General features: G+C 37.8%; 2 protein-coding genes and 2 non-coding genes across 15 annotated transcripts; 2 read left to right on the top strand and 2 right to left on the bottom strand.

The window, feature by feature from the left end:
• The first annotated feature begins 1,192 nt into the window (after window positions 1-1,192).
• LOC149379429 (Glycosyl hydrolase superfamily protein) lies at window positions 1,193-2,470 on the top strand. The gene has a single exon (XM_089604010.1). It carries the CDS (start codon window positions 1,193-1,195, stop codon window positions 2,468-2,470), a length of 1,278 nt encoding a protein of 425 aa, XP_089460136.1.
• Window positions 2,471-2,798: 328 nt separating this feature from the next.
• Window positions 2,799-5,237, bottom strand: LOC149379430 (HAD superfamily, subfamily IIIB acid phosphatase). 12 transcript variants are annotated; one of them, XM_089604519.1, is made up of 7 exons: window positions 5,066-5,237; window positions 4,907-4,997; window positions 4,789-4,828; window positions 4,476-4,589; window positions 3,940-4,411; window positions 3,359-3,601; window positions 2,799-3,256 (listed from the first exon to the last, which is right to left on the bottom strand). In XM_089604519.1, exons 4-7 carry the CDS (start codon window positions 4,543-4,545, stop codon window positions 3,043-3,045), a joined length of 999 nt encoding a protein of 332 aa, XP_089460645.1. In that variant the 5' UTR covers window positions 4,546-4,589; window positions 4,789-4,828; window positions 4,907-4,997; window positions 5,066-5,237; the 3' UTR covers window positions 2,799-3,042. The 12 variants fall into 12 exon arrangements, with proteins under 12 accessions (XP_089460645.1, XP_089460649.1, XP_089460643.1 ...); XM_089604523.1 differs by lacking the exon at window positions 4,907-4,997 and having other exon boundaries at window positions 3,940-4,396; XM_089604517.1 differs by lacking the exon at window positions 4,907-4,997.
• Window positions 5,238-14,408: 9,171 nt separating this feature from the next.
• On the bottom strand, window positions 14,409-14,481 carry TRNAR-CCU (transfer RNA arginine (anticodon CCU)). Its single transcript has one exon. It is a non-coding gene; the product is annotated as a tRNA-Arg (tRNA).
• A 215-nt stretch (window positions 14,482-14,696) lies between these two features.
• On the top strand, window positions 14,697-14,770 carry TRNAV-CAC (transfer RNA valine (anticodon CAC)). The gene has a single exon. It is a non-coding gene; the product is annotated as a tRNA-Val (tRNA).
• The last annotated feature ends 210 nt before the right edge of the window (window positions 14,771-14,980 follow it).

Genomic DNA, 14,980 nt, shown 5'->3' on the forward strand with positions numbered 1-14,980 from the left:
TACATGGGTTTGGAAATTTTCCGATTTTATACGGAATGGCAAATGGGATAGGAATGCTCTTGAGGCTATGTCACTCCCCATTGATGTGGAGGCGGTGGCTTGCATCCCAATCAACGAGAATGTGGGACAGGATGAGCTGGTGTGGCACTACGAGACCTCGGGTCTCTATTCGGTTCGCTCTGGGTACCAATTGGGCCGCCTCGGGAAAGATCAGATTCCGTCAAGCTCGGACTCGACGATTCCGAGCTGGTGGAGAACGATATGGGCTCTAAATATCCACGATTCCGAGATGCAAGGCATGGAGTTTGGGGCTATGAAAGGGCCCAAAAGATTTGGAAGGCGTCCAAACTTTAGCAATGGGTGGAAAAGTCCGGCCCTGCCCCTTTTCGGAGATTTGCTTAAGAGCTCTTACCAGCCTCACGAAGGCCGACTTGGAGCTTTTTTGTGGGCTTGTTTGGGCGGCTTGGACCGATAGGAATTCGAGGATCTTCGATAATTCGGTGAAAGAAGCGGAGGATTGGGTTAGTGTGGGGGCAGGCTGGCTTGAGAGCTCTCTGCTAAAGAAGCTCGCAAAACCAGTGGGCAAACCTGGGAGCGCCCGGCAGTAGGTCACCTAAAGCTCAATGTGGATGTCGCATGGGATTTAGACTCCCGTCGAGCGACCATCGGAGGAGTGGTTTGAGATGCGAACGGGTGCGTCATCGGTGTTATAATATCGAGACTCTCTCAGATGTGGACTCGGCCCTGGCAGCGGAATGTTGGGCGCTCCGGGAAGGAATTGGATTCACTCGAGCTAAGGGGATGGGCCATAGAAGTTGTGGAGTCTGATTGCCAACAGGTTATTCATATGGTAGGCAATAAACAGGTGCTGGGGCGATACGGAGTGCTAGTGGCGGACATTTGCCGTTACATCGATGTATCGTCGGAAAGGTGTAGATGGATCCCCAGAAGCTGTAACGAAGCCGCAAACTGAGCTACTAAATGGGGCTAGTGGAGAATTTCGTTTCTATGTCTTGTTTTTTCGAATGCCCTGCATGGCTTAGATACTGTATTTTGAAAGACTTGCAGTCTAGTTCTTCGTGATTATGAAGCTCAGTTTCCCGTAAAAAAAAAAAAAAAAACATATAGAACATGTAGAAGTTCTACATATAATACTAACCCCTTAAAATATTAGAAAATAAAAGTCGTCAATATGACGGCAAAAAAGTGGGTTTGGTGCTTTTCCACTTTATTGGGCCTCGTAGCAAAAAGCCTAAGCCCGAATCAAGCTCTAGTCCACCCCGGTCCGTTGATTAAAAAACGACCACTCAACTGGAAAGGGTGTGTTTTCCCTCCAAAACGCCATTTGGTTTCTTTCTTTCAACAGAAGAAACAAAGAACGAAAGAAAAGAAAACAAGAATGTATCCGACGACTCTCATCCTCCTTCTCCTACTGACAACGGCGGAGATATCTCTCTCCGTCGTCCCTTCCGTCACGATCGGAGCCACGTACACATCACGAGTCGGAAGCCCACCGCTGTCGGCGGCGGCGGTGACAGCCCTAGGCCTGGACTCGGTCCACGTGGTGGACCCCGACCCCGCCACCGTGCGAGCCTTCCTCTACTCCAACGCGACCCTCATCCTGACCCTCCCTGAGCGCCTCGTCCAATCCGTGGCCGCCAACCGCTCCGCCGCCTCCGACTGGCTCTCCGCCGTCGTCCTCCCCTTCTTCCCGCGCGCCAAAGTCGCCGCCGTCTCCGCCGGCGACGCCTCCGCCGCCTTCGCCCTCCCCGCCGCCCGCAACCTCCGCCTCGCCCTCTCCGACCTCGGAATCCGCAATGTCAAAGTCTCCGCCGCCTTCTCCGCCGACGCCCTTCTTTCATCCTCCTCCTCCTTCTTCCCTCCCTCCGCCGCCGTGCTCCGCCGCCCCGCCGCGGCGGCGCCGATGCTCCGGTTCCTCGCCGAGACGGGGTCGCCCGTCATGGTCTCGCTCCATCCCTACCACCTCTTCCGGGCCCGCCCCGAGATCCCCCTCGCCTTCGCGCTCTTCCAGGACGGCCCTTTCAACTTCCGCGACGACCCCGCCTCGGGTGTCCGATACCGCAACCTCTTCGACGCCATGGCCGCCGCCGTCGAAGCCGCGCTCGCCGCCGCCGGGCACGGCGGGCTCCCGCTCGTGGTGGTGGAGACGGGGTGGCCCGCCGGGAGCGATGACGCGGCGGAGGTCGACGCCAACGCGGCCTACGCTCAGCTCTACGTCAGGGGGCTCGTGAGACACCTCCGGTCCGGCGGCGGCGCTGTGGCCGCGGTGTACGTGTACGAGTTGTTCGACGGAGGGGATGGTGGTGGCCGGAGTTGGGGGATTCTGGATCGGAATATGAGTTCCAAGTACGAAGTCGATTTCTCCGGCGCTGGACCCACTTTCTCGGTTGGCTGTTCTGGCTTTCTTTTCTGTGTTTTTCACTTTCTTCTTCTTCTTCTTCTTCTGTGAAATTCTAATCCATTGGAAGTTGATTGATTCCGTATCAATATTCTGTAAAAGTGTTTAGCCTCTCTGAGGTGTTCTTGCTTTTTCTTGGTGGCTGTGCTGTAAATAAATCTATTCATGAATTCTAGTTTCTTGGTTTGTTTTCTTTCGTTTCTTTTTATTTTACTTTTTAGTTTTCGACCCATCTAATAATCAGTATTTTCTTTATTATTATTTACGTGATTGGGAGGAAAACACCAAAGTTGATTTCCTCGACTGAAGTATATTAATTTTATTTTTTAAGAAAATACATGCTTATCCCTTTGAAAAGGTCAATCTACTACATTTCAGAAAGCCACACAAGGTTTGTACAAAATACACCACCACTTCATGATGATGATTGAAGACAGTTCTTTAAGCAATCAATATTCACATAAATACATAATTTACACCATAGGGTAAACCAGGCCAGCCCTTTCTCAGTTATATACAATCCAGCAAAAGAAATGAACACAATTTAATAAAATAAAATAAAATAAAATAAAAAAAAACACTGAAGCAAAGATGATAAATTCCTGAGCAGTGTAATGTTGTCATTACACTGGTGTAACAGTACTTTTATTTTGGTTCTCAGAATTGAGAGGAATATGATTAGGAAGCTTAAATACAAGACCACCCAGAGAAGGTCCGGTCAGCGCATCGTATCGGCTGCTTATTATGCCTTTTACGCGAAAACCATCTCTCTGCAACGCCACTTTTCTTCTGTGGAAGCACGACTCAAAGTCATCCCCATCGATTTTGTCTTCGCACCTGACAAAAAAAAAGGTTGCTTATTGTGATAACTAGGTATAAGAATTAAATCTTCTTTAATCCAAACTTTTATAAGAATCGAGGACTTTTTAGAATCGGTACCGCATTATCAATAAAGACCAGTCTCTGATTCCCGAAGAACGAAGCGTTTCTATCATCACATTCCTCTGTTGCTCGGGCTTCCGGGAAAATAAAATCACAGGCCAGCCTTTAGCGCGAAGTTTCGCGTAAGTTGCGACAATAGCCACGTGCTTTAGATACATTGCGACTCCTACGCAATCACCGCCACCACAGCTGAGCTTGCTGTAATCGGTAAAACCCACCAAAAACTTCTGATCATTGAGTCTGTGAGAGAGTACTTGAACCCGGATAAGAGTTTACCAGAGCCAGAGTTTACGCGATGTACTGAGGGCATTAAATGAAGAAATATAGCCAACAATAAAAAAAAATATATACAAAATAGCAAAAGCTTCAAGTTTTTCAGCAAAACATTGGGATTAAATTTTTGAGGACTTGCAGAAAAGAAAAAAATTGACGATTTTTTTACATTGTGAAACTTGGTACGTGCACATTTTGACTATTTCACTTAATTTAAATAAAATATGACGTTTTTTTTGCAAATTCATTCATTTCAATTGGCTATTTAGCTAAAATACCCAAAAGAAAAGGGCTTTTAAAATTACCTTTGCAGCGAGAGATTATCGTACAGAGGGTTCGGAGAAAGAACCTCATCAACATCCAGCATAAACACATCCAAGCCATCATCTCGAGGGCTTTCGACGCTTCGGAGGGAATTCTCGACCAGCGACGCGGCCGAGTTCAATTCCCTCTCGTACTGACCCTCTTCGATGTAACGGGTAGCGAAAGCCCTGCAAATCACAGGAAAGCGAGCCGCTTCAAACTTGTTTAGCTCTGCATGGACCGCCAAAGCCTTGCAGGCATCGTCGTCGTGGTCGTGGGATCGAAAAGGGGTCTCGACGACCCCAGCGCTCCGGCTCTGACAAGATTGAAGCATAACGCTAAGCGCGACGAGCATTGTGACTAACAAAACCTTGAACGTGACGAGCGACGCGATGAAAATCGTCGCGGCGAAAGAGGTCATGTAGAACCCTGACTCTATCGCGTGCCCGCTTTCCCTATCTGTCAAAGTAAGGGCTAATAAAGCAAGTCATACAAACGCTAAGATTTTTTTTCGAGAGCACAAAACCATGAAACTAACCAGAACTTCCTTGGCTAGCATGTCTCTCCACGGAGTACTCGCGCTCCATTTGATGGCCGTAAGCAGACATTGTAATCGATCTATCGCGTACCCGATTGCTAATACAGCGTTAGGCTGCCATAAAAAGATGGTATAACAAATTAAAAAAATAAACTGGTTCATACTTCATAGTGCAATTGTACTAGCCATTAGCTTCTTTTATTTTTTATTTATTTATTTTTTTTTGGGGTGATAAAACCTGGGATTATGTTGAATGATATTAAATAAGTAGTAAATTAAAAAAAGCACACAACATAAAAGGCTGTACACTTACTCAGTACGATATTATCAAGATCACAACCTCCAACATCAAACTACACAAACATTCAAATACTGATTAATCAACAAATCCAATAAACTTCGGGTTAAATTTTCGATAACCCTAAACTAACTTAGTCAAATCCTGTCATCGAGCATAAAACAACTCCGAATCGCATTCGGATGTCTCGTTGGAAACAAAATTGGTGCGCAGAGAGAGAATATCTGGGAAAGAAAGACTGTGAAAAAGGGATAGCTTTAGGAAGAATATGGCAAAAGAGAAATTGAAAAACCTGAGCAAGTTCCCGTATTTTTTCCATCGTCTCGATCTTTCCAATAATGAAGCTTCCCATTTTTTTTTCTTTCTTTTAATACAAACAAAAGCTCATTTTCTGTAATATTTATCTATAGCTAGTTTCTGAATCTGATCGAATGGAAGATAGTTGCGTGCCAATGTGAAATGATGGGCGCAAACTGTCCTGCTGGGCACAAAGGACATTTACAAAAAAAAAAAAGGTAATAGTAAAAAGTTAATCTTCTTTTTATCGTATTGGAACCAGAAAGGACATTTAGAAGAGTGAAACAGAGTTTATTTGACGGATCTTCATCATAGAAAGCAGAAAGAAATTCTTAAAATAAAATAAAAAATGTTTAGTATAAAAAAAATAAAAATTCACCACTGTTGTAAATAATTGGTATACCCAAAGGTAAAAAATATAAGGTAAATTAGAGTAAAAAATATGGGATAGATAATTAATTATCCTACACTTAACTTATTGACTAATGTACACAAATTTTACTATAAATATATGAGGATGATGAAGGGAAAATCCATCCCCAATTTCTACAATTTACTATTTCATTTTCTGTCTACAATTTACTCTCCATACTCTTCTCTTCTCTCTTCTAAAATTCTTACCTTATAAGTGTTTAAAGAGTTTTTGATTTAAGTTATTCCTTTGGTTTTCATGTAGGTTATGAAAGTCCATCTATTGTTAGGTATCTAGAACCTCAAACTGGTGAGGTTTTTACATCACGTTGTGCTGATTGCCATTTTGATGAAGAAAATTTTCCAGTATTAGGGGGAGAAAGAAACCACCTGGGAAGGGAAATTACTTGGTCTGTATCAACATTATTGCATCTTGACCCTTACACAAAAGACTGTGAAGGAGAGAAGTAGAAAAGATTGTACATTTGCAAGGTATTGCAAATCAGCTTCCTGATGCATTTAGAGACATTAAGAGAGTGACTAAATCATACATTCCATCTGCAAATGCTCCTGCGCAAATTGATGTCTCAAAAGGACAATTTGAAAATAAGGTCACTCATGAAGTCACAACACGCTTGAAGCGTGGAAGACCATTCGGTTCCAAAGATAAAAATCCTCGGAAAAGAAAAGGAGCAGAGAAACAAAATGACCTCAAAATGGAGGAATGTATTCCAGAAATACAAAACGAGGAAAATCAAAAATTTCGATTAATTATGCCAATACAGGAATACAATAGAACCGAAATGATGAAATCAATGATGCATTCTCATGTAGTCTGGCATGTGATATCATGGATGAAAATGATGGAGATCCCGAACCAAGGTCTGTTACTGGATGTAAAAATAGACACGATTGGGGTGAATGAAAAAATGTAATTCAAGCCGAACTTGACTCGCTCAACAAGCGCAAGGTCTTTGGACCTATAGTACTCACACCTATAGATGTGAGACCCGTTGGATACAAATGGGTATTTGTACGAAATATAAATGAGAAAAACGAGATTGTGAGATACTTGATCAGCTCGACTTGTTGCCCAAGGTTTTTCTCAAAGGCCTGTAATTGATTTTGAAGAAATATATTCCCCTGTAATGGATGGAATTACATTCAGATACTTGATCAGCCTAGCAGTGCATGAGAAACTAAATATGCATCTCATGGATGTTGTCACAGCTTATTTATACGGATCGCTAGATACTTAAATATATATATATATATATATATATATATATATATATATATATATATATATATATATATATGAAGATCCCTGAAGGATTCAAGATGCCTGTAGCATCTAGTTCAAAGCCTAGAGAAAATATTCCATCGAATTACAAAGATCTTTATATGGATTAAAGCAATCCGGACAATTGTGGTTTAATCGCTTAAGCGAATATTTAATACAAAAGGGTTATGTCAATAACTCTCTTTGTCCCTGCGTATTCATTAAGAAAACAACATCCGGGTGTGTGATCATCATTGTTTATGTTGATGATGTAAACATTATTGGGAACGATGAAGAGATCAAAGAAGTAATCTCTTACTTAAAGCAAGAATTTGAAATGAAAGATCTTGGAAAGACAAAATATTGTCTTTGCTTACAGATTGAGTACATGAAAAATAGAATATTTGTGCATCAATCAAATTACACGAAAAAGTGATAAAACGCTTCCATATGGATAAGTCAAATCCTTTAAGTACTCCAATGGTTATCAGGTCCCTAGATGTGGTAAAAGACCCATTTCGTCCATGTGAGGAATCTGAACAGATTCTTGGTCCTGAAGTACTATATTTCAGCGATTGTAGCCCTTATGTACCTTGCTAATTGCACTCGACCATATATAGCTTTTGCAGTTAATCTGCTGGCAAGATTCAGTTCAGCTCCTACAAAGAGACATTGTAATGGGGTCAAACACGTGCTTCGTTATCTTCAAGGAACGATTGATTTATAATTATTTTATCCTAACAAGACAAAACCAGTTTTGATTGATTATGCAGATACATGTTACTTATCAGATCCACACAAATGGAGATATAGACTGTATATGTGTTTACGTATGGAGGAATTGCGATTTCTTGGTGTTCTTAAAAGCAAACGTTCATTGCCACATCATCAAATCATGCGGAGATTATAGCACTACATGAAGTAAGTCGTGAATGTGTATGGCTGAGATCAATGACGCAACATATCAGAGCCACTAGTGGTCTTCCAACAATCGAGGACCCCATCACACTTTATGAAGATAATGCCGCATGTGTTGCTCAAATGAAGTAAGGATTCATCAAGAGCGACAGAACAAAACACATCCATCCAAAGTTCTTTTCGTTCACTCAAGAGCTAGAGAAGAACAATGTTATCAGCATCCAATATATTCGTTCTTATGATAACTCATCTGTCTCCTCACAAAGACGCTCACCACTTCAACTTTCAGAAAACATGTTCATGACATTGGAATGCGTAAATTGCAAGATTTATAGAAAGAACACACCTATGTCTACATCAGGGGGAGCTTTGCATAGTTGTACTTTTTTTTCCTTAGTGAGGTTTCTATCCCACTGGGTTTTTCCTAATAAGGTTTTTAACGAGGCAGTATGAACACGTAAATGTATCAATGAGCATCCCAAAGGGGGAGTGTTTGTAAATAACTGGTATGCTCAAAGGTAAAAAATATAAGGTAAATTAGAGTAAAAAATATGAGGTGAATAATTAATTACCCTACACCTAACTTATTGACTAATGTACACAAATTTTACTATAAATACATGAGGATGCTGAAGGGAAAATCCATCCCCAATTTCTACAATTTACTCTCCATACTTCTGTCTTCTCTTTTCTAAAATTCCTACCTTATAAGTGTTTAAAGAGTTTTTTTATTTAAGTTATTCCTTTGGTTTTTATAACAACCACATAATAATTGTGGTGGCTTAGAGGCATGTGATGTGCCTCGTCATTTTTTAAAATTATAGATTTTACCCTTTTTTTATATAATTTTAGCTTGTAATTATATGATTTTTTTTCATGTATACCCCATTGAATAATTCTTTACTTATAAAATAAAAAAATAATAATAATAATTCATTAAATATGCCATGACTACAAATCCTGGCTCCGCTACTGAACGGGAATAGTGGATATGGATCATAGCATGTATCACTGAATGAACACTACATCTATTTACATTGTTATACAGTCATTTTTCTTATGGTAAAAACGACGTCTCAATTGCTAAAACGATCGCACAATGCGAAAAGAATAACTCATCCAAACGGGTCAAAAATATGTTTGACCAAAACCGAGGACCGTTAAACATGCTTACAAGCTATTTCATGATGGCACTTGGACAAGCGCCAAGCGCCAAGCGACAAGCGCCAAGAAACAAGCCCCAAGCGCCAAGCAACAAGCCACAAGCGACAATCCCCAAGCCCCAAGCGCCAAGCGCCAATATCCTATAAATAACTCATTCACATTTCCATAAGGGAAGTCATTCTGAACTCAGAGAAGTCATTCTGAACTCAGAGAAGTCGTTCTCGACTCAGAATTCTCTCGACTCATAATTCTCTCAACTCTGAATTCTCTTAACTCATTCCCTCTCTCTACCCTCTAGAGACGAGATGAGACCCCCCACCTCTGTTAATGTTGAGCGTCGGAGCGCGCGTCGGGGGAAAACCCTCCGCGCCCCCTAGTTCATGTTTCTTGATTCTCAGGTTGAAGAACGCAAAGAACACGAAGAACGTGAAGAACACGAAGATCGACTATACGAAGTGACGAGGAACCAGAAACCACTTTCCAGCGAGAATAGAAGAACTTCACCACACCTAACCTACGTGCGGTCATAGGTTCCGACCCTCGATCGAACCACGGACGGTTCTGAATGCTAATCCAAAAACGCGATTAACATACATCATGTTTTTTTTACGTGGAAAAAAGAGGACAACAAAAATGTATGGTTAATACAATATCATTGTATTCTAATAATAATGTTGATCATTTGCCCTAATTTATTGATCATTTCACTTACTCTCGATATATCTGACGTTCATTCTCACTCGATGCCAAGTTATGACCTACATAATCACGTCTTATTCTTATAACGAGAATCCATCACTACCCTTACTCGAGCCGGTGATAGTCCTCGTCCCAATTGTTCCATAAGTAACTCATCGTATGCAGTGACGGAGCCAGCTAAGGTCCGGGGGGGCTTAAGCCCCCCCTCAAATTTTTTTTTTGCACTTTTTGCCCATTTTAAAAAAAATTACATTTTTTTCCCTTGAAAATTTATACTTTTGGCCCAATTTTTATAAATTTTTTACAATCAAACCCCCTTGAAATTTTTTTTTTCAAATTAGCCTCCCCTGATGGGCTTTTCTGGCTCCGTCACTGATCGTACGTACATATAGTTGGTTCAATCTTGACCCGATTTCTCGATCTACTCTTTATATTGGCTATATTATAACGATTGCCATAAGGAGATGTTCATTTTGTCATCATTTTCTCATTTGATGAGTTGATACCTGATCAATATATGTAGAACATAAACCGCAGAATTTTCCATGGTGTTTTACTTTTATGTACGTTCATGTAATTAATGTAATGAAGTAAACGAAATCTATTATAAAGCGTTGTATGTTATTATATGTAAGAAAACTCTTTTTGATTTATTTACTTGTTTCCAAATATTCTTCAGTTTACCCTATGTTAACCCGTTTACCGATCCATAACGGTAGCCCGTATCTTTTTCCTATTTACATATTGTATATCTCATGATCATGCAGTAATAAATGATTTACCAATAAAATATATAAGTTACGGCTCAACGTGCCACATTAGTATTTCAATCCTTGGTATTATCAGTTTTAACGTGTATTTTAACAATATTATTAAGGGTATTATACTTGAGCAAAAAGTTGAATGTTAGCCAACTTTTGACTAATAATTGTTAATGAACCATAATATCAAACCCAAACGGGCGAAATATGCCCTTTATTCAAAATCCACATTTCTTTTTTGTTTTTTAGTTTATACTTTATAGTTAGTGACAAAAAAGAGGAAGTAAACTTTTACTTTAATAAATGCATGGAATTTTTAGAAAAAAGAATAAATTTAATTAAATATAACACAAGATCTAATTGAAAAATCAAAGAAAAATGAATAAACATTGAAAATGATTTGTATTTTGTGCATCCAAAAGATAAATTGAACGCCTTGCAATTAATATGACATAACATTGAATAGAAGCCAGTCCAAAACCAAAAAACAAGGATTTTGATTTATTTAAGCTGTGAAGAAATAAAGAAGTATAATTATTCACACAGGGAACACAAAAAAAAAAAAAAAAAAACATTTTGGCCTTTGGAATCCAATGGTCTAGTGTGTGTTGCATGATAAATTTGTTTGTGAGATAAAAAGATCAAAATCAAAGGGGTAAAAAATGCAATATGGTACATAGGAATAGAAAATTCATTCCCTTCGTTTACGAACGCTCACCGGAATTCGGTTCCAGTGATAAATATGTTTGGACGGAATAAAGCAGCTTGAGAGAAACCAACGGAGTTATATAACATAAATATTCAAAGTACAAAGAAAAAAAAGATGAAAAAAAACAAAAAAATTAGAAAAATAGCAAACTTAAACGTTTGATATTGCTGAATAGCCAATGTTTGGTAAATATTAGGTAAATAACCATAAATGATGATGTGGTTTAATATGACAGCTTAATATTTACGTTTGTAAATATATAAAATTGGTTATTTACCTAATATTTACCAAACATTGACTATTTATCAATTCCCAACGTTTAAGTTAGCTATTTTGCTAAATTACCAAAAAAAAAAACTTATTTGGCCATGAGAAGCAATTAAAAGAAGGAACATAATAAGGCCCTAAAAAATGGAAAAAAAAAAAATTGCATGATACCCCCACACAACACAACGTAAAGAACATAAAAACAAAATTGCTGTACTTCTAGGTCGTGTTTAGTAGGAGAGGAAGTGAAATGATTAATTAAGATATATGTATTTTACTATGGAAATAAATCTATTGTGTTGAGATGAGAGAAAAGAAAATGACGGGATTCAGAGGAATTGAATTTCCATGGGATCCACAAAAAATTATTCCATCCAATTTGGAGGAATTGAGAATGATGGAAACAAAAAATTTAAGTAAATTACATATGAAGTTTGAACCAGCTAATAATATAATTATTATGCAAAAATAATGACAATTTAATAATTTTAGTACATAAAACATCAATCATTTCTCTCTAATATAATATATACCAAACAAATAAAGGGATGGATTCTAACCTTTCCTTACATGATGTCAACCAACTTTTTAAAAATTAACAATTAATTAAGTAACCAAATCACTAAAATTTGGAGACTTGCTAAATAGTCAACTTTTTGTAAATTTTAAGTAAATATTTATTATGTTGATGTGGCATTGTTTGGAGATTTTTACCATTACATTTATGTCCTTGGAGTCTGATGGTTATTTAAATTATTAACGAATATTTACAACTATTAATGTCTTTTAGGCTTTGTTAATAAAATTTTGTGGCTATTTACTTAAAATTTACCAAACGTTAGTTATATGGCAAATTAAACTTGAGTTTTCGTATGACTATATATCTAAAGAGCCCAATTTATAATACACCACTTTCCTGTCTTTACATCTATTTTTCACTCCTTCCTACCAAACAAAGCCCTAGTATAAGAAAATCCAAGGACATGAAGGAATATTGCCTTAGCAGAGGGACAAAAAAGAAGATTGCATAAGGTAAAAAAAAACTTGGAGACTAGGATGAAGATTTTCTAAAATTGTCGTCTAAACCTCAGATTTGAAAGCTTATACAACAGTTTTGAAAGACTATCATGCAATACCCTGAAACTTTTCTCGTCGTGACGAAAAACTCTCCTTCCAAACAACAATGGGCACGTTGTATGACTGATTTTTAAAATTGTTGTACAAAGTACCAAAACTTAGGGTTTGAAGACTCAGTGGTGAAGGGTGTGCGAAAGAGAGAAGGAATTAAAAAAAATAAAAAAAAACTTGTGTGAAATGAAAGAAATAATTGTTGATAAAAAAAAGAAAGAAATTAATCCAAACCCAAATAATGTAAAATTTATTCCAAGCTATTTAAAAAGGAAAAAAAATTGTTGTAACTAGATACATGACTATATTATATTAAAATTATAGTTTAACTATTCTAATATTAAAAAATAGCCCAACTCGTACTTCCATAGTATTTACGCATTCATCTTTTTTTTTTTTATTATAAAAAGTTCATTAAAATGATATATTGATAAAAGTCAAATCTTAGATTACAAAAATAGCGCAAATAATAAAATTAAAAAATTTCTACGTCCATAACTGATGATATTTGTTGACCATTTTAACCAACACAACAATTTTTACAAATTCACTAAGAAATACAATTAGCATCAAATCCAAAAAACTAACCTTAAATCAGAATAATATTCGGCAAATCCACCAAGAAATCAAATTAGCATCAAATACCAAAGCTAACCTCATATTTGTTGGCGCTCTTTTACGGGATCTTTTCAGTTCGTGTTTGGTTATTTCTTCCTCCTAGTATCAGACGAAGCCACAGTGGGCTTCATCTTACGACGCCCCTTCTTTGCGAAGGCCTTTGTCAACGGTTTGGGCGACGTAGTCATTTTCCTTTTCCGAGACGGGGGCGAAGACTTGGGTGGGCTTTCCAACTCTTCTGGTGCCTTAGTTTTCATTCGAGGACCTCCACGCTCCGTGTGGTGGATTCGGGTCCAGCATTTCGAGGTTAGGGTTTGGATTTAGTGGGTTCGTGGTTTCAGACGGTTTTAGGGACATAGAAATTTCTCAAGGTTTGAGAAAGAGCGATAAAATGACGATGGTGATTTGGGCTTCGAGATTTAATTGGTGCAGACGGTTTTAAAGAGAGAGAGAGAGAGAGAGAGAGAGAGAGAGAGAGAGAGAGAGAGAGAGAGAGAGAGAGAGAGAGATTATATTTAAAATTGAAAACGTATTAAGAATGAAAGTGGCGGTCAATCCATTTATTCATTTAAGAGAGTGAAATGTTAAGAATAAAAAAATTGAGGGTAAAATTGAATTTGTACATTGGGTCTATTAGTATATTTGGCAAATTATGTTTTTAGTAAAAAATAAATTTTTTTTTATAAGATAATAGTACTTGTGGCAATTTCCCTAGAGTATACGTATTTGGTTTTGTAAATTCTCACACGGTTGACTTAATGAGATGAAAATTAGATTTTTGTAATTAAATTAGTTGTATGCATGTTTGGTGTGTGGATATGTAGGGGTGTGGATTTTGCATTGCCATTTTGAGGTGCACACAACTTGGGGCCTAAAGATGGCATTCTTAGTGGACAATGGTTTTGGGCACAAACCAGTCTTTGGATATACTTAGATCATCTATGACTAAACTTGCATTGTAATCTGCAATTTGAATGATATCGAAATTTCACGTTAAATCATAGACGCTCCAAATTCATAAATGATGTCGATTTGAATGTAAATATGAAATTAACCTTAAATAATGTGAAACATTATGTCCACTAAGGAGTTTCAGTGTAAAATTGTAATTGAAGATGGATTAGAAAGTAATAAATTTAGTATAACAAAATAAAAAATAAAATGTAGAATCTATACCTCCATTTTATATCTGCGATTTGAATGACATCGAAATTTCACGTTCAATCATAGACGATCCAAATTTCATAAATGATATCGATTTGAATGTAAATATGAAATTAACCTTAAATAATGTGAAACATTATGTCCACTAAGGGTTTCAGTATAAAATTGCAATTGAAGATGGATTGGAAAGTAAGTATAACAAAATAAAAAATGAATACGCGCCAGATAGGGGTCGAACCTATGACCTTCTGCTTAGGAAACAGACGCTCTATCCACTGAGCTACAGGCGCTTTGTTGTAAGCATTAGCATTGTTATTTTATAATACTAAAGCTTATGATGTATTATGCTCAAAGTTTAAAGATTACAACAACATTTGGGCCAAGTACTCCGTTCTTCTATAAGTAATTTACGGAAATAAAAGAAAAATTGCGAGAACCTGACTCAAGAATCTTTTATAAAAAAAACTTAAGCTTTATTATAAAATGTTCAATCATAAAGCATGTCGTCTGGGTGGTGTAGTCGGTTATCACGTTAGTCTCACACACTAAAGGTCCCCGGTTCGAACCCGGGCTCAGACAATCTTTTTTATTATTAATACAGAGTTTCGTCAGCATTTTACAACAATTATGGTAAGTTACCATATTTTATTTTAGTAAAAATTCTAATCTGTCAGATACAAAAAATGACCTAAATTATCTTTTAAAAAACTATACTATATCATTCACACGATAATTCAATTTCATTTAATTTTTTTAACCAAACATGTCCTGAGAGCTTTCCTGTCTTTG

The sequence above is a fragment of the Urtica dioica genome, chromosome 12, assembly GCF_054948205.1.
Source record: "Urtica dioica subsp. dioica isolate 48M chromosome 12, U.dioica_male_clone48M_v1_H2, whole genome shotgun sequence".
NCBI lineage: Eukaryota > Viridiplantae > Streptophyta > Magnoliopsida > Rosales > Urticaceae > Urtica > Urtica dioica.